We start from the raw sequence: 25,073 nt of genomic DNA on the forward strand, positions 1-25,073 counted from the left end.
ATTCACCAAGGGAAAGTCATGCCTGACCAATCTGATTGCTTTCTATGAAGAAGTGAGTGGCTTTGTGGATGTGGGGAAAGCGGTGGATGTGATATACCTTGACTTTAGCAAAGTTTTTGATACGGTCTCTGACAGTATTCTTATCAGCAAGTTAAAGAAGTATGGGTTGGATGAATGGACTATAAAATGGATAGAGAACTGGCTAGAGCATAGGGCTCAACGAGTAGTGATCAGTGGCTCCATGTCTAGCTGGCAGCCGGTCACAAGCGGAGTGCCGCAGGGGTCGGTCCTGTTCAACATCTTCATTAATGATCTGGAGAATGGGGTAGATTGCACCCTCAGCAAGTTTGCAGATGACACTAAGCTAGGGGGAGTGGTAGATACCCTGGAAGGTAGGGATAGGATACAGAAGGACCTAAACAAACTGGAGGATTGGGCCAAAAGAAATCTGATGATGTTCAACAAGGACAAGTGCAGAGTCCTGCATTTTGGACGGAAGAATCCCATGCACAATTACAGACTGGGGACCGATGAGCTAGGCAGCAGTTCTGCAGAAAAGTACCTGGGGGTAACAGTGGATAAGAAGCTGGATATGAGTCAGCAGTGTGCCCTGTTTGCCAAGAAGGCTAATAGCATATTGAGCTGCATTAGTAGGAGCATTGCTAGCAGATCGTGGGAAGTGATTATTCCCCTCTATTAGGCATTGGTGAGGCCGCATTTAGAGTATTGTGTCCAGTTTTGAGCCCCCCACTACAAAAAGGATGTGGAGAAGTTGGAGAGAGTCCAGCGGAGGGCAGAAAAAATGATTAGGGGGCTGGAGTACAGGACTTATGAGGAGAGGCTGAGGGAACTAGGCTTGTTTAGGCTGCAGAAAAGAAAAATGAGCGGGAATTTGATAGCAGCCTTTAACTACGTGAAAGGGGGTTCCAGGGAAGATGGAGTTAGTCTGTTCTCAGTGGTGTCAGATGACAGAACAAGGAGCAACGGTCTCAAGTTGCAGGGTGGGAGGTCTAGATTGGACATTAGGAAAAAGTTTTTCACTAGGAGGGTGGTGAAGCACTGGAATGGGTTACCTAGGGAGGTGGTGGAATCTCCATCTTTGGAGGTTTTTAAGGTGCGGCTTGACAAAGCCCTGGCTGAGATTATTTAGCTGAGGTTAGTCCTAGTTAGTCCTGCTTTGAGCTAGATGACCTCCTGAGGTCCCTTCCAACTCTATGATTCTATGAAAACTCGCAGCTTGTGCATTTTCGAAAACGTACAAGCACTGTGAATACAAAAAAATAAATAAATAAACCCACCAAGCACCATGTCATAAAATATATTTGCTCTCTGATAGAAATATCTGCTCTACAATTAAGTGTAGATTTGGATGTTATATTTTTCCGTTTAATCTACTTGGAGGGTTAAAAGCATACTACCCATTTTACATAAAATTAGCCCAGCCTTTCAAACCTCAGCTGTGGCATGCAGTGTCCTTGTTAGTGAGCACCTGATGTCAGTGTTCTAAGTGATGTCTGACACTAATTAGGTGTCACTCACGGGATTGCCAGGCAAGAGAGTCAGAGGGAATAAAAAGCTATTTAAAAGGTTTTGATATGAGGTCTTACTCTCAATTTCTTAAAAGCCCTCATGCCTTTTATAGAGCAGCACTCTGCTAATGTTATGGGGGAAGGGAAATGCTTTCTAAAAGGCTTTTAATTAATGTTTAAAATGCATTACTATTGTTTGAAAGCAATTTAAAGAACAGTTTCTACAGCTGTATTCTCCATATTCTAAAAAAAAGAGGGAGAGGGGGGAATCTTTCATTCCTTTCATGCGACCCACCTCAGTAGTGACACAGAAGAGCATAATTGGGCAGTATATCATATTACCTAAAATACTAATGGCAGATTGATATAAAAAGGCTGTTGGAATCATTAATTACTCCTTTATTTGGAGCAAAGCAAGCTTTTTAAAAAAAAAGATGTGACCATTGGATGATTGCAGAACAACCTAGGAGTCTTGTGTGTATGGTACTATGTGTTTATAAATGCATATGTGTATATTGCCCTTTATATGTCTCTATACTATACATACCCATGTCTTCCTATGTTTATCTGTGTGTATTATAGCAATGCCTATAGTTAAGATTGCTTAACATTTCCATTCTAATGAGCCTTTCTCAGATGTTTATAATTTAGCCAAATATCTACACTGCAAATGTCTACAAAGAATTCCATGTCTGTGGTCATCCTAAGAACAAATTATTGTCTAGTATGTAAGTCCCCTCCCCTTTCAAAGCAAGCTAAACAAGCAGCTAGCATCTTGCATTTGCTCATATCCTTAGGCCAACTTAAAGCCAGCGTGTGATAAACAGAACATGTTCCCATGGAGGATGATCTTCTCTTCTCCATTGGCAGCAAAGTACTTCTATACTCATCCTGCTGGACCTCTCTGCAGCCTTTGGTACATGTTATTACCAGATAATCTTGTCCTGCCTCCAAGAGGCTGAGGAGAAGAAAGGAAGAGTCTCAGGTTCTTCCTCTCAGACCAAACACATTCTATAGGCACCTGTTCTTCCATATTCAAAGCCCTCATTTTCAGAGTCCAACAAGACTCACTCCTCTTCCTTATATCATTCAACGTCTATATGAAACCTAACTAGCTAAGCTATTTCTCCTATAGTCTGGAATGGGAAAGAGAGAAAAGCTATTATTTCCATGTGTGTTTTCTATTTCTATTTATGTTTCTTAGGCAGGATGTAAAACAGTAACAATTAACATTATATATTTTTAAATCAGTAGGACTGGATAACTTGCACACGAAATTATTAAAGGAATTGACCAAGGAACTCTCTGAACCATTGTTTATTTTAACATACCTTGGAACACTGGGGAAGTTCCAGTAAAAAGTTAATTTTGTGCCAATATTTTAAAAGGGTAAATGGATGACCCAGGTAACTATAGTCCAATTAGATAGACACTGATAATGGTCAAAAACATAGGCTAAGATGGGACACAAAAATTAAAGGCTGGTAGCATAATTAATGCCAAACAACATGGTTTTATGGAAAGTAGGTAATGTCAAACATTTAATTTTTTTAAAGAGATTACAAGTTTGGTTCATAAAGGTAATTTTGTTAACATAACATACTTAGACTTTTCTAAGGCATTTGACTTAGTACTCTATGACATTCCGATTTAAAAAATAAATACTAAACAAAATTCCTGTAGCCCATATTAAATAGATGACAAACTGATTAACTAATAGATCTCAAAATGTAATTGTAAATTGAGAATCACCTATGTGGGTGATTTCTTGTGGGGCCCCACACTTGGTTCTTTGCCCAATGCTAGTCAGTGTCTTTATCAATGATCTGGAAGAAAATATAAAATCATTCCTGGTAACATTTGCAGGTGACACATTGATGGAGTAGTAAATGATGATGACAGGTCAGTTATACAGATTGATATAGTTTGTTTGGTCAGATGGGCTCATTTGAACAACATGCCTTTTAATACAGCAAGGTCATATAACTAGTAACAAAGAATGTAAATCACACTTACAAGATGGGAGACAGTATCCTGGACTGCAGTGACACTGAAAAAGACTTAGGCATCATGTTAGATAACCATTTGAACAAGAGTTCCCAGTGCAATGCTGGAGCTAAGGGTACATCTACCTTGGCAAAAAATGCGGCAACAAGTCTTGGAGCCCAGGTCAACTGACTCAGGCTTTCGGGCACGTGCTGTGGGGCTAAAAATAGCAGTGTGGATGTTCCAGCTCAGGCTGGAGCCAGGGATATGAAACCCAGTGAGAGGGTTGGGCAGAGCCCAGGTTCCAGCCCGAGTGGGAACTTCTGCTATTTTTAGCCCTGTTGCACAAGCCCAAGTCAATTGACCCAGGCTTTGAGCTTCACTGCTAGGTTTTTTTACATTTGCAGTGTAGATGTACCTCTGAGGGTGAATAGGATTCTTGGATATGTAAGCAGGAGAATATCAAGTAGAAGGAGGAAAATGATATTACCTCTCTATATATTACTATAATCCTGTGTCTAGCTCTGGTACCCATACTTCAAAAAAAAAAATGTTGAAAAGCTGGAAGAGGTTCAGAAAAGAGCTACAAGATTCGAGTTTTGGAAAGCATGCTTTCTAGTGAGAGACTAAAGAAACTCAATCTATTTAGCTTCCCTTAAGAGGTAACTTGATCATGGTCCATAAGTACCTATGTGGGGAAGAAATTCCTTATAATAGAAGTCTCTTAAATCTGGGGGAGAAAAGAAAAGGCATAACAAGATCTAAAGGTTGGAAGCTAAAATTAGACAAATTCAAACTAGAGATGGGCCACACATTTTAACACTGAAGATAAAAGACAACTTACCTGTGGACATGGTGGATTCTCCATCACTTGAAGTCTTTACATCAATTGGATGCCTTTCTAAAAGATGTGCTGTAGCTCAGACAGAAGTTGTGGGCATGCTGCTGAGTTTGCTGGTGAGGTTCTTTGGTCTGTGTTAAGTAGAAGGTCAGACTAGGTGACCATAATGGTCCTTTACAGCCTTAAAATCTATAAATCTGTTAAACATTTGGTAGATATTCAAATAGTACAGTAATAGGGTCTATATAAGTGCCTAAATATATTTTGCAATGAAGAGCCCTGTCTGGATGGTGTGCAGTGGGTGAGACAGGGTACTACACACTGAACAATGAAGATTTATTTATTTTAAAAACACAAAATAGTTGCCTAATTCACTGTGCACTGTCCATCCTGAGAACTTGAATGAGGCAGAGTTCTTGTGGGAAAATAATATGTGATCATATAATTTAAAGACCATTAGCCTGGTTTCTATTTACACAGAGGTCCTTATACACTGTTGTGGCAGTGTAAAGAGGTATCAAAGGGGGCATAAATTACATTTACACTCACTTTAAGGCCCATTTACACTGCTGAATTAGTGTAAAATGGTCTGAGTGTAACTGAGAATCAAGCCCAATATTATAAAGAATATGCACAGAGGAAAGAGTTAAGGTTACACATGGAACTGACTTCTGAATGTTTCATTTTGTAAATTTAATGTTCTTTTAAACTTTGGTTTTTATATATGAATATACACAGACGGTAAATAGAGGGGATGGGGCCTGTGTATAAGAGTATGTAAATTGCTTATGAAATCAGTGTAGATGTCATAAAGAAGCCAGAATCCACTCAATGTTTGGTTTTTATTAATATGCTTGACCATTATTTTTAGATGCACAGTATTTATAAACTTCTAATTCTGATAACTAATGTACAATATCTGTGTAAAGAGAAACAAAATAATTAAATAAATGGACTGTCCAATGAATTTGTTTTAAAGAGAATCGCAGGTCAAAATTAAGGGGAAGAGTGATTTAGGAAATTGCCTTTCTGAGGTAGTTAGTGGTTTCAATTTGCATGCAACAGTAAAAAGAAAACACAGTAATTATGTTTCTTTTATTGCAGATTAGGAAAACATTACAAAGGACTTTTTTATTAATTCCACAAAACTTTAATACTTCCAAAAAATCTGGTTGAATCAGGATTATGGTTAGGAGTGTTATTCAGTTTTAGAATGCCAGATGCACGGCACATACTGAACTAACTAATTGTGGTAAAGGTGTTACATCCTCTTCCACAACCACACTTAATAACTTGGAAACTATGAAGATTTCCATTTGAAAATATAACTACAGTCTACTTGACTTTTTGTTCCTTCAGCTATTCATGGCTTCTTTGGAATAATTTATCTGAAATCCCATTAGCAAGGAAGAGTACATATTAGATCTAGTTCAAAAGAACATCATTCTTAAATTTTTTTGTCTTTAAAGCATGAGAGATTCCCTAAAGTTCGGCATTTGTTTTTTAGAGTTGACATTTATGCTGTGTTGACATTTCAGGCTCAATTACTTAGTAAAAGATAAAGAACAGTTCACAATATCTAGTGTTGTGAATGTCATATGCATGAATTAAGGTACTATGCGGGAAAAAAAGCTTTAGTATATTTTTATTATGTTCCAGTTTGGCTTAACAATGCAGAGTTCTTAAAAATGCTCCCCTGCAAAAAACAACAACAACAACAACAAAAAGAAACCTGTTCAGAACCATTGGGTTGTCAGAACTGGATTAGAAGTGTTGCAAAAACTCATTTTTCTGAGACTTCAAATATTTCCCACTTTGTGTTTGAACTGGGGCACAAATACCATTGAATAAAACATTCCACTAAGTATTTCATCACTAACATCTCTGAAGCAAAGGCATGGGTGAAATGAAAACTACATGGTTGGGAAAGATTCTGAGTTTCTCGGAACCTGAAAAAGAAATTGCATTTTGTTTGAGTTTAAGGTGAAGGTTTGGGTTGGCTCACTGATCCCTGATGAGTATGCGTCTTCTTATACTGTAGCAATTAAAAGAGTTGTATATCTTGTCCCATTTCCTAAGTTTGCCTGGGCAATGTATTGTCAGATTTTTCTTTTCTACTGTTTAAAAAAAATTGTGAAGCAAGGCCCAAAGATTCTAGTTCTGTGTTTCCTTTCTCCATCCTTTCCCTATACTTCTTTATTTTGTTGAATTTTACCTGATTATTTACTCATTATTCCAAGAATTGAAAGTTGAGATCCCTATTTTTCTCACTTTGTTCTAATTAATGACAAAGCAATGCAAATTATGATCAGTCATTTTGATGTTTCCTCTATCTCTATTTTTGCAAGCATTCATACAATAAATAAAATATAACAAATGTTATTTATGGTACTCCAGAGTCAGTGAAAAGTTGCCCCCATTCTAGTTATTGCTTGTAGACTAGGTGAAGTGAATTAGTAAGAGGAACTTGGGAAATAGCTCATTATATCTGCAACATTATAAATGCTTGACATTTATGCTACTACATTTTTATCTTTGCAAAATGTACAAGAACAGCAAACTAGCATGTAATTCTGGAGACAAATTCTGATACTGTGCAATGAAACACACAGCAGCTATGATTAATGGCATTAATTGCTCTTGACTGATGGAGTCTAATTGAAATTATATATGTATATATATATGCATGCCTGCCTTTCGTTTCCCTAACATTAGAGATGCTATGGAAGCATGGATCAGGAAAGAATTCGTGTTAGTACTTGGGAGATGCACTTCTGTTTTTAGTAGATTAAGTAGCTGATTAGAGAAAGGAATAGTATTCCATTATTGGTTACCCATATGGATTAAATCCTGTTCTGATGAAGGCTAATAATGAACTCTTTATATTTAACATCTGATACAAAAGCCTGTAATAAAAAGGTAAAGTAATATTTCAAAGGTTATTTTAATGCCATTGAGGATCAATGATCTGTAATCAAGTAAATATTTGCAAGGTGATTATAGTTTAGTTTTTGTTTTTTATATGAAAACATTAGCAAGGCAGTGCAGGCTAGGGTTTTGTGGGGTGTTGGTTTTTTGTTTTTGAGGGTTTTTTTGGTCATTCAATTCTATTGATGATATGCAAGCTGGAACAGAATTGTGAGGAAGGATAGTTCAGTGGCTAGGGTCTTAATCTAGGAGTAGGCCAATTGGGGTTCACTCCCTGCTGTGCTTCATGACCTTGAGCAATTCACTTACACAGTCAGTGTCTCAGTTCCTCAGTTGGAAAATGGGAATAATAGTGGCTTCTGAACTCACAGGTTGATCTGAAAATAGATACGTTTTTGCTCAGATACAATAGTCATTGGAGTAATATAAGTATTTAAGGACTTGTCGGCACAGCAATGGGTGCTAGAAGGGTGTGATTTCTAAAGCATATCAATATGTTGTGCACTAACCGGCCTACTAACAAACAGTACTATGTTAATTAGCACTAGAAAACTTTTTGGTTCACACCAGCAGGGTCTACATGGTCCAGTTAGTGCACAACATGTTGGTGTGCATTAGAAATCACATCCCTTTAGCGTGCACTGCCATGCCATGTAGACATGCTCAAAGACAGATAAAATTCCAGCTCCGTTTACCTGAGCTGTTTTGTGTAAATAGAAGTAAATACCCATCTTAGTCACTAATGTAAGTAGAAGTGAAATGGCCAGAGCCATAATGTACAGACATGAATTCTCTCAAAGTTTGGGGTGTTCAGCTCAGAAGTTTGATTCAGACCCATCTCTAGGGAAAAAAACCAGTGGGACAGGATTTTCAGAAGTACCTAGTGTTGGCCTTACTCTGTTCCCATGGAAAAAATTCCATTGACTTCAGTGGAGGAAGGTAGGTCAATGCTGAGTGCTTTGGAAAATCCCTCTCAGTACGTTTCAAGAGACAAATGCTTAATTTAGTGACAGAATATTATTGAATTACAAAGTAAAAATTACATTTGGATTTTAAAAGATGAAGGTGTTTTAAAATGTGGTTTTGGATTTTTTAAAAAACATCTTGTCTCTTTTATAGTTTGAGGGCTGCAAGAAGGCCTTTTCCAGACTAGAAAATCTCAAGATTCATTTACGGAGCCACACAGGAGAAAAGCCCTACCTTTGTCAGCATCCAGGCTGTCAGAAAGCTTTCAGTAACTCCAGCGATCGAGCCAAGCATCAGAGGACACACTTGGACACTGTAAGAAACAAAAATCTCAAATTTGATTTCTTGTTAATCTGTTAAATTAACAGATTAGTTGATTGCATCTGATTGCAGCCAATACTGTATATAATTGGAGATGGGAAGATAGGAAGAGATGTCAATTAATAGAGTTTGAGCTGTGGCAGATATGACATGGTAACTGTCCTGACATAGACTGACTAAGTTGTATTCAGTTTTCCCCATTTCCTTTGCATGTAATAACACTGAGGTTCACTGTGACAGAAACAATATGGCAGCTTATATGTTCTGAGGAGGCACTGGTTATTGACTGAGTTATATGAAGATAAGTAGAAGAGATGGGCCCAGGTTCCAAGATTCAGATTTGGATCCAGATTTTGAATACCACAAAATTCTGGAGTGTTTGGAAATAGGTTTTAGTCCTGCCCATTATCAAAACAATGGACCACTGTGGAATGTTGATCCAAATTTGATTCTGAAGTTTGGAGTTTTCTAGATGTGAGGTTTTGGATCAGGGCTATCTCCAGTCAGTACGGTTTGAAGTTGGAATTAAGGCACAAATTCCCAGGCCATAACAGAATAGTCTGATGATAAACATATTAGCCTTTGCCTACGAGATAACACAGTGCATTAGAAAACCCACGCAAATAGGAGCAAAATTCTGGAAAATCAAAATATTTTGTATCTTCCACAAGAATAAATCCCAAACACAGAATACATTAAGGGCACAGACTTGCCTGTTTTAGTCACATTACTTCATTGACTTCAAGAGGATTATTTGCTTGGACAAGGTGAGCTTTAATTGGCCTCCATATTTATCACTGTAGACTTTTGATCAATGCAAATGTGGCATGCTACTTTTTTTTTAAAATGGTATGTTACAAGCAGTTGATTTAGGGCCTGATTCAAAGCCCAGTAAAGTCAACAGGAATCTTTCAATTTATTCCATTGGGTTTTAAATCTGGCCCTTAATGGTCACTATGTACTATCAAGTTCTGCTTTATTTTAAAACACACATGTATTCATTATGTGCTATTGCAGGTTCTGTAGATAAGAAGCTTTTCCATGTCACAACATGTAATGAACATGCAATGAGAGGTTGCTGAGAACATTGCCAGAGAGCAGAACATTCAGCTGGATTCAGTTTTCCAACACCAAGTAGTTTCTGGTTTAGTGAATGGACCGTTTTAGCCCTTCCTGCATCAGTTAAATAGTTGCAGGAAGGAGAATGGCTGGTTTTATAGAAGCCTTCACTCTGAAATGTTTTGTGTGGGAGGGAACCATTCTTAGCAGAATTTTTTTTTTCACTACAAAGAACCCATAATTTCAAAAAGCCAATTAAAATGTGGCTTAGAAAAAAGATCTAGAAAACAGTGCTTCAGGATAATAAATGTGTCACCTTAAAGTGACAAATAAACATACATAAGCCAGATAGGTAGTTAGAAGGGGCTAAGCTGCAGCCCAGGGCCTGCTCATGGGCTGAGGGAGTAAATTCCCCCCCCCCCCCCCTTCCACAATCCTCAAGGCTCCAATAATCACTGCAGGAAAACATAAAAAATATATATAAAGATATATAACATACAGTTATCACTAGACAAAGATTTTACTAAGGTAAAGTTAAGACTGAGAGTACATATCAGGAAGTTAAGGGCAAAACTCCTTTAGCAAGAAAATAAAATAAAATAAAATTTTATGCAACCAAAATATTGTTTGTGAATTTTGGGGTTTTAGCTAAGATTTATTTAATAAACAAAATTTGTTTCACAACTAAATAAAACGTAGTTTTAAGCTGAAGCAGATAGAGTTTGCAATGGGCATACTATCAGGAAACAGAAATAACACCATGTCACTTAACTGACCAGTAGCACAGCTTAAATAGCAAATTTCAAATAGTGAATAGTCAACAGAATATTCAATACAGGCAATTCACAATTTCATAAAAAATGTAATTTGTTTTCATATATTCTGTGAACAAAGTAAAGAGTTAAATTTATCAAATGATTATTTGCAACAAATAGTTGAACCAATTCTAATATTTACATATTATTGATATTACATATTGTAGTACAGCTACAATTCTGGTAATACCTCCGGGGATGTCAGAGAACAGGAAAGTTAGAGCAAGTAGGTGTGAATTTTAGTGAATCTAAAAAATACTTACATGGACATTTCAGGACTGTATATGTTGGTAGTATTATATATTTGTGATTGGCAATTAAGAGATGAAGAAATTTGTCTCGTCCTTTACATAAAAATACATATGCTTCACATATTCCTTTTTACAGCCTTCAGTGTTTTGCAACTGTAGTGTTTAAAGCTTGCTTGCTTTGTTGTTGTTTCCTCTCTGTCATATAGTAGACTAACCTTTTCTCTTATTCTCTGTCTTTCTGAAGCAGGTTTCCTCTATAACTCTTAAGCAGTTTATCCAGGACTTTACTGCAGTTTCTTTACCTGACTTACTAAAGAATGTAATTTCTGACTAAGTCAAAGATTGCTCTGAGGGTGACAGAATTGTAAGTACAACTGAAGATATTCATTCATAAAGATTAAAACAGTGATGAAGTAAAAGGAAATATGGCATGATAAAATTAAAAATAGGGATTTAAAAGTCAGAAAAGGTTCATTTACTTTCTCTTTCTTGCACACCTTTCTTTCCTCTTTACCATGCCGTTAAACTACTTGGCATTCTACCTTTGGTACTGCATACTGTTGCCAATCAATAGCAATGAGTGACATGGCAAGGTTTCAGATGGATTTTCCCCAGTTAAAATAATCTGTGGTTAAACGGTTTTTTCTTTGTGCTTTTTTGGTTTGTTTTTGTTTTAGAAACCTTATGCCTGTCAGATTCCAGGATGTACCAAACGATACACAGACCCGAGTTCCCTGAGAAAGCATGTAAAGGCACATTCTTCCAAAGACCAACAGGCCAGGAAAAAGGTAACTTTTCCAAAGGGTTGTTCTGCATAGGAGTTATATAGTGAAGGTGATGTTATAACACTAGAAGTATGAAGACTTCTTAAGTACCAGCACTTGTGAAATTGTAAAGCCCTGTCTGGGACTGCTTGATTAAAGAAACCATTCCTGAAGAAGTGGTAAACCCAATGTTTGCATAGATGATACTTTCAGTTTTGACTCAACAAGGCTGATTGTTTTACTAGAAGTCCAGCAAAGATTATCATCTGTTGATATAATGATTAAACATCATAAATATATTTAACTGAGCATATAGAAAAATAATTTTGAGAAGGGAGATTTTATTTATAAAATTCTTTCACCACGTAATTATATTGTGAAGCAACATCCAGTTTACACTGCCAGCCTGAGACAGATAGATGGATGTTGAAGATGGATGGATGGTAGGTCAAACTGAACTGTATAGAAACGTTAATGATATTTTCGTACATCCCAGCCATTTTCAAACATCATGCTATTTCACAATGCTGAGTCCCGGGTTTCTCAGTCCAATGGGAAAAATGTTAGCTGAGGACGTGATCTTATTTTTCCTCCGTGGCCCATTTTTAGTATAACAATTTTAGACCAATGATGGTAAGTCCAATGCTTTCATTTAAAAAACTGATGAATGAAGATGGTGGCGACAGTATAAAATAATGTAGGGAGAGTTTAAACTCCAGAGTCACAACCTCTACAGAAGGGGCTATATTTAACTTGGGTGACAGCATGGATTGCCCTTGATTTGAATGGTAAGAATTTTTGTTTAGACGGTGTCTGAAACACTAAAGTATAGTCTTACAAAATGCAAAAGATAGAGCTAGACTGTGATTTAACTGTTTGCCCTGAGCAAGGGGCTGGATGTAGCTGTGCTGCTTCCAAAGATCAGGGGATGAATTCTGACACTTGGGAATTATAGTTTACTTCCTGCTTCCCCCTTGTGTCAGGGGTAAAGTAATCTAATTACTGTGCTGGCTGGCACCTTGACTCTGCCCATTCCCTATCCCTACCTGCCCTTTCCTTGCCCATCTGTGGAGGAGAGCTGGTGGTAGTCTTGTGCAAACTGCTCTCTCCGCTGCACTGTGAACCATAGGGCGCACAGCCCCTGGAGAGGAGTAAAGGGTTGTTATATTCCCCCCCTTCTTACTCTCTTGTGTCAGGATGTAAGGCAAGCAGTGGTCATGCCTGAATATTCTGTCAAATTTACATACGACACATTAAATAAAACTTGGATAATGTATCTGAACAGAGGGCATTAAGCTCTTAGGTTACATTACTATAATTGAATGTAAAATAATATGGTATGCTCTGTACATAATTGTGTCAAATTAAAGGAGTATGTGGGGTTCCATTCTTAGAGTGACATTTCCCATATGTTTTTGTTCATTTTCCATTCTTCTGTTATAACAGTTTAAAGCTGGCCCATTTAACTTCGCACATGACCATTTTTTTAGAATTAAACTTAAAGTTGTTTAGTTTTGCATCTAGTCCATTTGATAAGGATTTATTTATCTGAGATGGGTTCATATGTTGAAGTGGAAATAAGTCAACCCAGCAAAAAATAAAGAAAGAAATGTGGCATCAATCAAGCAAATGTTTAAAAACATGCACTGAGGTTGCAGTGTATAATGTTTACAAGGTGCAGCGTAGTTACTGGACCTTTGAGAACTTATAATTGTTAACTCACATCATGCTTTGGTATTTGAAATATTTCCTGGCAGTAATAATAATAATAAAAAAGTAAGAAACAATAAACCTTTTAAGGCAGAATTAAGATTATTTACGACTTTAATTAAAAATGAAAATTGGCTTAATGTCAAAAAAGCCTTTTCAAAAATGCGAATTCATCAAAAATAACCATAAAAATTCCAAGGTGATAAAGGCACAGTGGAGTAATAGTTCCAGCCCTAGGGAACTGTTCTGTTGAAAAGAATGAAACCCTTTGCTGTCACACCCTGTTAGTCATGGATTCATTTAATATATCCTGCCTGACTGCCTCTAATCCTCTTCTTAACCTCCCCCTACACACTAAATGACATTATTTTGGTGTCTTAAGTTGCTAGCTCTCCAAGATTGTACACTAAAATATGTTCTTGATGTTGCACAGGTTTTAAATAGCAGGGGAAATGTGTTGGTGGCAATGGAGATGCCCTGGAACAAACTACTCACCATATCAGTCTAAAGATATACTGATGCTTCCACACAACTTTTCATGATCCATCCTCAAAGCTCCTTGCCCCTTCCTCTGCCATGTAATGTAGACCAGAGTGATGCTGCAGTCAGAATCAAAAAAGATTATATAAAATTGTAATAACTTTTTGCTGATGTGGTTTTGTGCTCTATTGTGCCAGGCAAAGTGCCTGATTCTCAAGTTCTTTTGCAGACAAAACCCCTGTTGACATAAATGGAAGCTTTTCCTACTAAGGGAATGAATTCCTGGCCCCATTGAAATCAGTAGCTAAACTATATATAAAGTACTCCGTTCAACAATTCTGAGCAAGAGTTGGTAATTTATTTTAAAATAAAATATTGAAAATAAAATCAAAGAGTTTAGCCACATCTAGTTTTTCACCTTATGAAATTTCTAAGAAATTCTCCACATGACATCAGAAAAAGTGTGGGGGAGGAGGGGAATGCAAAGCCAGAAATATCAAATATCTGATCAAAGAAGTCTTAAATGCAGTTCAGATCATTTTCTTTTTAAAAAGTCTTTAATGACTTTCAATCATTTATAGAAAATTGCATACAATAATAACATAAAATATTTTCTTTTTACATATTTTAGTTGGAGATAAAAATAACACATAATCTTATCTTTAAACAAAATTAAAAATGCAGCCTCCATGGTTGGAGTTTATCTCCCTAAAAATGGTTGGTGTAACTATCCCTAAGCATGGCCTGTGGAAATCATAGTCAATACTGGTATGCTCCATGCCCCTGGTCTATAATCAGTCTTAAGACATCCACACTTCCTAGCCATCCCCTCCTTTCAACACTGCCCTTTATGTCAGGGAAATGCAATGATTCAATATAGTGAATCTGAAAGACAGCAAATTTAAAAAAACTTTTTTACACAATGTGCAATTACCTTATAGAACTCATTGCCACAAGACATCATAGAGGCCAAGAGCTTAGCAGGTTTCATAAAAGTACTGGATATTTATATGGATGATGTGACTATCCACAGTATATTCATTAAAATTAAAAAAAAAAGTCCCAAATTTGTAATGGATACAAATCCTCATGTTTCAGGGCAGAAGTCAATGTCACAGTAATGAGATTAGGAGAACCTGGATTATAAATGGTCACTTGGAGTTTCTCGTACCTTCCTCTTAAGCTTCTGGTCATAGCCACTGTTGTAGACAGCATAGGACTAGGTGCACCTTGCACCTGATCTAATTCAGCAATTTGACTAGTTCTAAATGAATGAACAAAAATTAACTGTACACTCTGTTCTTGCTTTCTCCCCTCCCCCATTCCACTTTTATTCCTTTTCTCCTGTTCTCTCTTTCCATTTCCCTTCTCAGTCTATCTCACATTTTCATTAAGTGTGATTTTTAAAATATGCAATCCCAACTCATATAAACATACATTGGAGGTTCTGGTGCATATGCTATGGTAAAATTGGTCCCAGTGTCATTCTCACTATCTTCATTTCTGTCTCTTTAATGGACTCTGATTTTCTCTTCTTCCTTACCTTTACCCTTCCTCCTTCCTTCATACACATTCTGTATCAGAACTATTTCTTCAGGAATGTATGTGCTAAAGCAACTAAATGCTTCACATTTAGTATGTTCACTAATCATTTTGTAGTATGGATAACGTATTAATTCAGAGTCTCATGGATCATTTCCTGTCCCATTCATGGTTATATAACAACTCTATGGCATCCATTGACTTCAGTGCAGCTGCACAAATTATGAGAATCTGGCCACTTAAAGGTGAAAGCTCCAAAAATGACTTAAAATATGCTTTCTATACATAAATATGTCCTAGCTTTAAAATCCAGCATGTTGGACCATTCCAGGGCCAGAAGCAAGTGCTTTATGTTGGGAAGTTGGGAATCCCTCCATCCCAAAGGAATGAAACATCAGTTTCTAGCCTTTCAGTGTCATGAAGTAACAGATTTTTATGCAAAGAAAGGCTGTGACTGGCCTAGGACTGAATATTGTCCAGTCGCGACCTCAGGCCTGTGTGACAAGGAAAATTCTACATTTGGGGGTAGAAGCAAGAAACAATTATTGTAATTGTTATTTTATTTCTTCTGACAAATATATAATGGGTGAGAGGAGGATTCATACAAATATAGACAAACAGGAAAAAATGTGAGGTAGAAATGTGGGAGGATAGAAGGTGCAGGATATTTGCCCCAGATAATCCTCATAGTATTTGTTTTTCTTACCTTACATTTAATGAAATCTGGCAACTATTTCTAGATTAGGACATTGTTCTATTATTCAGTCTGAAAAGTATGAACAGATGCATCTGATAATTTTGATATCCATTCATCTATATTAGGTGGAGGTAAATCCCTTTAATGTCTAAGGACCAAATCCTGCCGTTCTTATTCAGGGGAAATCTCCCTGAACCCTGTGATTAAGGGCCAGATGCTGATACCCTTGTTCATGTCGAGTAGCTTTTTATTCCTTGAGTAGTTCCACTGAAGTCAGTGAGACTACTAAAGGAGTAAGATACTACTCAACATGAGTAAGGGTGTTTTCTTTGCAGTCCGTAAACTTAACATTTTTGAAGAAAGATTCTGCACAGAAATTTCTTATATCTGCTTAACTGATTATGTTTTGCTTGAGTATGACCAGTCTATAGCTGTTTTCTTTCTTAGAATCCTCTATTGAAGTTACTATATGGAAAATGACAAAACTAAATCAGTAATAAAATCCATATCTCATGCTTTTGACCCAGCATTGACCCAAAGCCACATTAGAAAATGAATATTACCATTACTTCTTTACAAGACAAATTTGATGGGGAAGCTGAACCACAGTCCTGTGCAAGCATAAGGACTTTATCCTTTTCATAGAGACATACTCTGATATATGATACACTATTTCAACAGGGGCCCTGATTAAGGACAGTGTATTTGTAAAATATATGATAATTCTTGTTCATTTTTATTCTTCCCACTTTCTTTTGAAAAAGCAACCCATCCAGAAAATGGAGCCTGGGCTTTATGAATTTTGTGTGTGTGTAGGTCATGGCATGAACCAAGATACCCACTTTCAACTTCAAAGCCTGTTCATTAATTTTTCAGTCTTTTAAAATATATTTCTGTTACATTAAGGAAAACCTATTGGAGCCCTCCAGTGGCCAAAATAGTACCTCTACATTTCCATAAATATGAAGCAGGGAAAAGATCGCCTAGTTGACAGCGTCTGTCTTATCATTCAAAGAAATAAATTTCATTTCCTGCAGTGGCTGTACTTTTAATTACAATTTCCAATTTATTTATAATTACACTGATGAACAAATGTTATAATCAATAACACTTCTGTTTAACTAAGACAGTGAGGTAGCGTATTTCTGCAAGAAATATTGAAAGATTGTTAAAAGAGAAACAAATAAAATTAGGCTAAGTTCGCCTATGTTGTGATATCAATAAAACAGCCACGGTAGCCATTTAAATAATTCATCTTAGTTGGTCTTGTTTAATTTAATTTAGAACCCCTTTTGGGCTTCATAAATCCATAAGTGAGAGCTCTGAAGTGAAAAGTGAGAGCCAGGTTAGACCTAATATGGTCTTATTTATCTTGATCAAACATCTAGTCCTTAGCTGTTTATATAGATGCCACATCTTTTAATAGTTCCTTATTTGCAAACTTTATTGTTTTTAACCTTCGATGTTATAGATCAGATTTATTATAAGGCAGTCTTTGAGACATTGACCACTTCATTGCACTGACACTAAACAGGATTCTCTTATGGAGCTGTTTCTGCATCATTTTAGCTTATTCAAATTGCTCTTGAAGAAACCAAAACTGGATTTGTTTGCCAGATAACTTACCAGCTTTGCTAGTTCTGTAACATTATTAAATGCAGATTTGAAAGATTGCCACCTTTGCTGCTATGGGTACTCCACTATTATATCCAATGTCATTCAGCTGTGCAGCTAAACATGAGAGGAACAACAGTGTCACTAGTGAGGAATGTCAACCTCAATGAAACAGTGATACCATTGGGCAGCCATTTATTTATCTGATTTACACTGTTGTGTCTGTCATAATCCCTCTCCCATAACAATTGCACTACGTGTCCGCTATCCCTTCTTTCTCCATTCTAAAACGATTTATAGCTTCTCCACAGTAAGGCTACCACTCTACAGTCAGCATCTGATGCATGGCACTTCAAAAAATTGTGCAAATAATGTTTTTAGAAGTTATTTGGAGTTTATTGGATTTGTATGTTAGCCTGATGGATGTCATAAAATACCTGACTTTCTATTTCACCAACAAATCAGGAATCTCCCAAATATCAATATTAGGACTCTAGGGAGGTAGAGCATCTTGTTTGTCTTAAGAGTTGAATCTGGGAAAGGACTGAATATACAAACATTTGTCAAGTTTTCTACAAACATGATTCAGTTTTTCCTGAAAAATCTCCCTTTTTGGTACCGAAACTGGCAAGGTGAAAACTGGGGTCTTTGCACAGTTGCTATCAGTGAGCTCATAAAACATATAGCCCAGGAAAAAAGCACTTCACAAACTATTGTTTCCATGAAGTCCACCAAGAGCCTTTCTGAGTTCCTCCTATTAGCCCTGTCAAATTGTGGAAGTAAATGAGCTTCTTCTCTGGGGTTTAAAAAATCCTGAAGGAGAAAGTTTGCTTATACTCAGTGAGGGTTTCCTACACTGACTCTCAGATGCATTTTAGTTCTTTGAATGACTGCTGGAGCTAGAACTGGTTGGAAATTTTTCAAATGAAATTTTTTGTCATTGAAAAAAATGGCCTTTTTGAAAAGTAGACATTTTCATATTAAAATTTAAGTTTTTGAAAATTTTCAAGGTTTTTTTTAACAAAATTGGAAAATGAAAAATTTAGTCTTTCTTGGTTTACTATTTTTCAGTGGCAAATTGTAACAAAGGGAGGAAGAACAAGAAAACTGAAAAAAAAAAATGGGGGGGAAATGAAAAACTAAATCTTTGAAAATGAAAATGTTCAAAATCAAATATTTATAATAAATATATACAATAAAAATATTACATACATGAAAAATTGTTCCTTTTCAAAATCCGCAGAATGACTATGACTTCAAATTTTTTCACTAAAAATGTTTTCCGTTTTGATCTGTTCTAGTTGGGTACCCAGTTTCCCTGCATCTTCTAAGCTTCTACCTTGATTCTTATTGGGGAGCAAACAAGATTAGCTTGACTTAGGTAAATTTGAATTAACTTATTTTTTCTGATCTCCAGGTGGTTGAGATTGTGTCCTTTGTGAAACTAATGCTCTGAGATGCAAACACTGTTAGAAGGGAGCCTGAGAACAAACAGGAAGCAGATAAATGTGACTTAAATGTAGTGGCTCAGAGATCAATGGCATTTTTCAATATGGCTTATAATCGTATCATCAGAAAAGGCAACTTCCTTCAGATCTGCAGGAAGCCTAGAATGCTTGGATAAACACTGCAGATGACTATGAAGAACAGAGATAGAAAAGGTGGACAGGTGCAACACAGAATACCTGGAAGGGAAATGCTGGGGCTTTAGAGGTTTGGGGCATGATTCCCCTCTTACTTGCACTGTTTTTTATATATGTATAATTCCCCTGACTTGTGTGAGGTAGGAATGTGTAAGTTAAACTGGGGTAGGAGCTACTGACTCACACCATTCTACATTGTCTTTCAGTTCCTTGTTGAATAAATTACCCCAATTCAGACTCCCTTACAGATCAGTAAAGCAGGAGTACATAGCCTCAGGGATCTATAACTTATACAGCCATTCACATTGCTTCTGAATTTGGCTGCTGGGATTTGAAGCACTTCACTAGGATTTGAGGTAATTCAATTTGACTAAAACCCTGCATAAAGTCAAAGCACCTTGGCTCTATGCTGGTGAAGGGCAGAGAAGGTGAAATCCACCCTTCCATCCCTGAGATTAAAACACAGGCTGCATTGCAGCCTACCCATGTGTGCTGCTCCTATGGGCTGAAATAATAGCCACAGCCCTTCCACAATTCTTGTGGAACACAAGAGCCTCCTAAACATGGATTACATGGCCACTCCCAGACTTATTCCTATCATTGCCATCCTTGCCAGTCTGTGCTGGCATTGGGTAGAGACCCCTTCTGTAGCTCATAGATTTTGAAAAGATACACTTGGTAGCTAGATCATCCCATAGCCACACCTCTTTTCCCACAATGCAGTTCTATACAGATGGTAAAAGTGATGCTGTGCCTAATTTCTGCACCATAGGTTGATTTCACCTTCAGGGATGAATCTGGATCACTGTTAGTCCTCTGGACCTTGGTCATCTTGATAAGCTCTGTATCCTCTTTCTGACAGGTTGCCTTTTGTTCCCTTTAAGTCTGACTTACTTAAATATATAAGGCTGTCTGTCTTCAAATATGAAAAATGCAAGCAGAACGGGTGGAATAAAAAAAAGGTGTCAAAAGCTGACGTTTTTTACTGAACAGTATTTACTAAGGCTATAAAATATATGATATAATTCATTGCAATCAAATGTAGAACTATCTAAAAGAGCATTACAGATTGTTTACTTTTATTGTCTGCTATGTGATGCTTTGACAAATATATCCTTCTCCGGCAAATAGTAGAGATCTGGTTTTACAAATATGGGAAGCATATAATGTTGTGTAATGTCATCTTCATTGTTCACACTGTTGTACAATAAGACCAAGTTCTCTGTTTAACTGTTATGAGCATGTGTTGATTTCACCTCAGTACAGACGAGTTACCTGCTTGTTTGCATAGACTTTGAGTAAGCGGAGTTTTATGCCAGTGTTTGGTTTTAGTGGAGAGCATAGATAGAGCATAATGTCCAAGGTTTTTCTTTTGCTGAAATCTTTGATTCATATTTCATTCTACAGAATTGTCTTAAGTAAGTTTTTTTTCATTCTCTTGCCTTACGTTTTTTAATCTTTTCCCCAATATTTTAAAAGGACCTCTTTGCCTGTGGAAACAATATTAGTGTAGTTTTGTGGATTGCCTTACAAATGCAGCAAATAAACTCATTCTTTTTTCCCCTTTCTGTCACTCAGAATGATTGCCAAGAGAAGCAGGAGTTTTTGTGTTATGTTAATATTTGTATTATGTTAGTCACAGCAAACAGCAATGTTGTAGATTATTAGCTTACGTGTATCTGGAGAAACTGTTCATAACAAGGCAGGTGTTCAGAAGCAGTGCAAAGAGCTTTTCTCCAGCTCCTAAAGTACCAGCCCTGTATAATTCTGAGTCTTTCAGTTTTCAGTTACCCTTGTTCAAACTCTTAGTTCAGATTCACTGTTAAAACTGCAAAAGGGAGAGAATGGAGTAAAGGCGGCGGGGGGGGGAATCTATTTTCTTGCTGTGAGAGCAGATGAATTTAAGGATATTTCCCCCACTTGTTTTCTATGGAGTCCATTTAAAATATGTCATTAATGCAAAAAGAAGTGCATTCAGAGGGTAAAGGTCAGTGAGCAGTGCCCATGGCAACTAAGAAACTATTCTGCACAAAAAATGCAGTAAAGAGTAAGTGTTTTAATCCTCAACTTTAATCCCTTTACTTCCTGTTCTCAAAATGAAATATAAATCAGGCACCATGGAGTGCAGCAATCTTTCCTGAAAGGGACATTGGTGAAAAAGGGATTAGTAATGGGCAGAAGTGTTTAAGGAATTTAATCACACAATTTGTTGTAAAACTTTTGAGACTACGAGTGACCAGATCTTTTGAGCATGGCCACTGAAAAACAACAAAACACACTTTGAAAGTGATTAGAGGGCTGGCTCTGGCTGACACCCCCATTTGTTGTTGTTGTTGCATCATTGCAGCAGTTGCTGTGACTTGCAAAACCATGGAATGTACTTGGTGTGCCCACTGAGGAGGCTCTGAGATGGGAGTGGTATTTTAGTGGTGGTGTAGAGAGGAGTCCTCTGAGCTCTAGGAAACAGAAACAATAAAGCAACCTTAATTTTTCATCCTGCTGTCAGGGTTGCTGCAGTTGTTGTTATAATCAAGAGATTGGCAAAGCACCGTGACATTAATATTTACAAATAGACTGCTTTATATTATGTTTTCTACATTTTTCCATCACTGCTTTCTGTCCTAAACTTTCGCTTGTGCTGCTATAAGCTTTGGCAATATGGAGTCGTGGTACATACACAAAGAGGAAGAACTAGCATCACACTTGAAGAAAGAAATATATTTTCACATGGCCAACAAACAAACCAAAAAGAAACTGAATCACAACACAACTGAAATATCCCTTATTTAACTAGTATGACAGTGTTTATATTATACCTGTCTTCCACCTTTGTTATCAAACTATGTCCCTTTCTATTCATACCTTTCACCTCTCCCTCCAGGATGTGTATATGATTATTTCCTGCTACTTTTATGCGTATTCCTACAACACTGTCACAAACTCTTGTCAGTAACAATTCAGCAGCTGTGTGTATAAAATATATAAGCAGATATCAAACTCTTCCCACTAAAATCTTGTGTCCACGAGCTATCGAACCTGATGATCACTGCTGTATTAGTGTCATATGTAGTCTTATACATTACAAGTGATAAAGGTTCTGCAGGCCACATTAGTTCCTTGGTGTTATCTGTGCAGTCCTTTTGCCTTCACTGGCTTTACACAAGTGTAACTGATTGGAACTAACTAAACAATTCTGTTGATACACAAGAAAGAATCCAGCTTTCACTTTCTTAATTGTGTTGGCTGCGCAGGCTAACAGGAGTTAATAATGAAATGTATTTTTCTCACTAAAGAAAGCACACCTGACTCTGAATACACACACTGAGCAGCTCTATTGAGTGAGAAGGTACCATTTTTACTTAATCGATTTGCAGACTAGAACAGCACTTTTAGCTAACAGACTGAGTTTCACATGCTTTGGGCCTGTTCAAGGCATGTGCACATCTTTGGGTTTCTGGGTTTTTTTTAATGTAACTAAAGTAAGGATGATTAAGATAATTATAGATAAAGAATATAATTGAGTCACTTTAGGCTTTGTGGAAGTAGTGAGTTTTCAGGAGGAATTTGAATAAAGGGAAAGAAAGTAGCAACTTGATTTTTTTTCTTAGAAATCCAAAACTTGGGCCAGCTTCACTGAGTTTTGTGAAATTTTACGCAAAGCTGGCCCTGTTTTGAGAGTCCCCAGACTGATTTACAGTTTCAGTAAAGCTCAGGGGGTTTGGCTATGTTGCAGGTTGAGATGTGAGTTTGTTTGAACCTGAAACTTATAGCAGAATGTAGAGAGGTTGTTATAGTTCAATGGTGAGCTGTACCTCACTCTGTCTCTCTAGGGACACCCTTTTGAAGCGATAGGCCTGCAATTTCTAGACTGGGTCCCCAGGTCACAGCACTCCCTTCACCAGCCATAATCTCAGCGAGTCCAATTGGCTTCTGGCCATGCTTAGGCTTCCCTCTGGGATCCCGTGACCAATATGAAAGTGCAGTAACAGAGAACAGCTTGTTCAAAGCAAAGTATTATTATCCATAGAAACATCACAAACAGAAATGAAAGAGTTAAATCAACAACAGCCTATACTCTTATTGTCTTATCTAAGCTTTGATAATTCCCTGAAAGTTTAAGTAGGCCCCCACTTATCCTTGGCACCCCACCATCTGGGGACCATATTAGTCAGTTTCTCTGCAGACCATCTCCCTGCATCCCTTCCTTAGGCTGATCTTTAAAACCACTTTCAAGTCCTTTGTTAAAGACTTCCCACCTGGGTTCCCCTGAAGTTTCAGGCTGGAACCTTCCCCCTCTGGGGTTTGGCCAGATCATGATTCCATGTAAGTGGAGGTGAGCTTCAAAGGCCTTTAACCCTTCCACTGACCTTTGAATACCACCAATCGGGCTCTGTGTACAGCCATTTTGACATTATCTTTGAATTCCTGGAGACCACAGCTACCTATGAGTGATATAACCGTTCGTTACATTTTAGCCGGCAACACAATAACCACCAAACCCACAGGTATATATATAACATTCTTAAAATCAATTAATATATTACCCACATGTTCCACAGGGGTACAAACCCACAAACCCAAAACCTAAAAACAGGTTCATAGGAACCCTCTGCTAAATGTAACTGCCAGGTTTTATCCAGCTCCAGTGACAGGGTCTAGTCAAAATAGTAAAAAATTCAACTATTTACTGTTAGAAATTGGCCCACACATCAAATTTAGATCCTAGTGCAAAACTCCCACAGCTGGGGTAGAAGGGGTTAGGATTCAGATCCAGGGTTTTTGGTTCAGGTCAATCTAGAAAGAGGGAACATTGCAAAGTGTAGATATGGCCATGAAATTCCCCAAAGGTTAGAAGTGTTTGGATCTGGGTTTTTGTTTGATCCTATCCGTGTTTCTGTTCCTAATAACATTCTTTATTTTGTGTGCAGATTTTCATATAAACTTTTCACAGATAAGGAAGGAAAAAAAGATGGGTTTACTTTCTATGGAGCCCAGATGGATGTAGGACTTGTTCATTATCCTACTTACAGGATACTCCTCTCAGTTGAAAACAGAGATCTGCAAAGCACATCTCTTTTCAAAGGAGGAGAGCAATTATTCAGCATAAATGGGCTCTTTGTCAGGTTGCATTTATCCAGAGAAACTAGCTGTTAGACAGTAACATACAGTAGCTATATATATTTCCAAGTCAATCTGACACAGAATAGTATAAGATGATTTTTTAAAATGGCATGGCTGCACTGCTAGATTGCTGGTCTGTATGAACAAAGACAAGGAACCTTTCTGAATTGCAAAGAAAAAGAGCTTGAATGGGAGGAATCCTATGTACTGCAGGCAGTATTTTACATAAGGTGGTGGCAGAATGAAAGGGTTTAACTATCAGAGATGAGCCCTGTGAGAAGCTCTGTGTTTCTTTGTTTTCATGTCCATGACTACACTGGAGAGGGAAGGAATCTTCCTTTACGAAAATGTGAGCCTCTATAATACAGTGAAAGTTACATAAGACACCATCCTTAATAGATAACCTCCTATCTTAAAAAAATACCTCAAATGATCCCCAACCTTGTGTAGTAGAATTCAGATCAATCTTTATTAGATGATAACCACTGTTAAGCAAGCAATTTTGGTTGATCTGGTGAATGGTCAGTTAAGACAGCTCTCGCTGGATTTCTAATTCACTTCTCAAGCAAATCTTCAATGTGATTTTCTGATTTTTTGAAAGTTCCACAGGATCTGATCCAGCTGAAATTTCTTCCTTCAAATGGTATTCTTGCTTCTATATCATTTTCTGACAGGAAAGAATGCAAGTTGCTCAATGGCAGTATTCGAATAATATTGATCTATAAGAAAGCAGTATTTTATATACACAGTAATAGTAGAATTCAGTTCAATCTTTCTCCTTCCAACATGCTTTAGTCTTGAGAAAG

At 37.2% G+C, this 25,073-nt stretch overlaps 1 protein-coding gene across 2 annotated transcripts in view; it reads left to right on the forward strand.

Moving 5' to 3' along the window:
* GLIS3 (GLIS family zinc finger 3) overlaps nucleotides 1–25,073 on the forward strand; it is a 258,961-nt gene that overhangs the window by 173,059 nt on the left and 60,829 nt on the right. For both annotated transcript variants that reach the window (XM_067543059.1, XM_067543058.1), the window contains exons 5-6: nucleotides 8,404–8,565; nucleotides 11,374–11,484. In XM_067543059.1, coding sequence (XP_067399160.1) covers nucleotides 8,404–8,565; nucleotides 11,374–11,484 — 273 coding nt within the window. The remainder of the gene's footprint in view (nucleotides 1–8,403; nucleotides 8,566–11,373; nucleotides 11,485–25,073) is intronic.

Source organism: Emydura macquarii, unplaced genomic scaffold (genome assembly GCF_026122565.2).
Source record: "Emydura macquarii macquarii isolate MOO-44397 ecotype Brisbane River unplaced genomic scaffold, CSIRO-AGI_Emac_v2 contig_767, whole genome shotgun sequence".
NCBI classification, from domain to species: domain Eukaryota; kingdom Metazoa; phylum Chordata; order Testudines; family Chelidae; genus Emydura; species Emydura macquarii.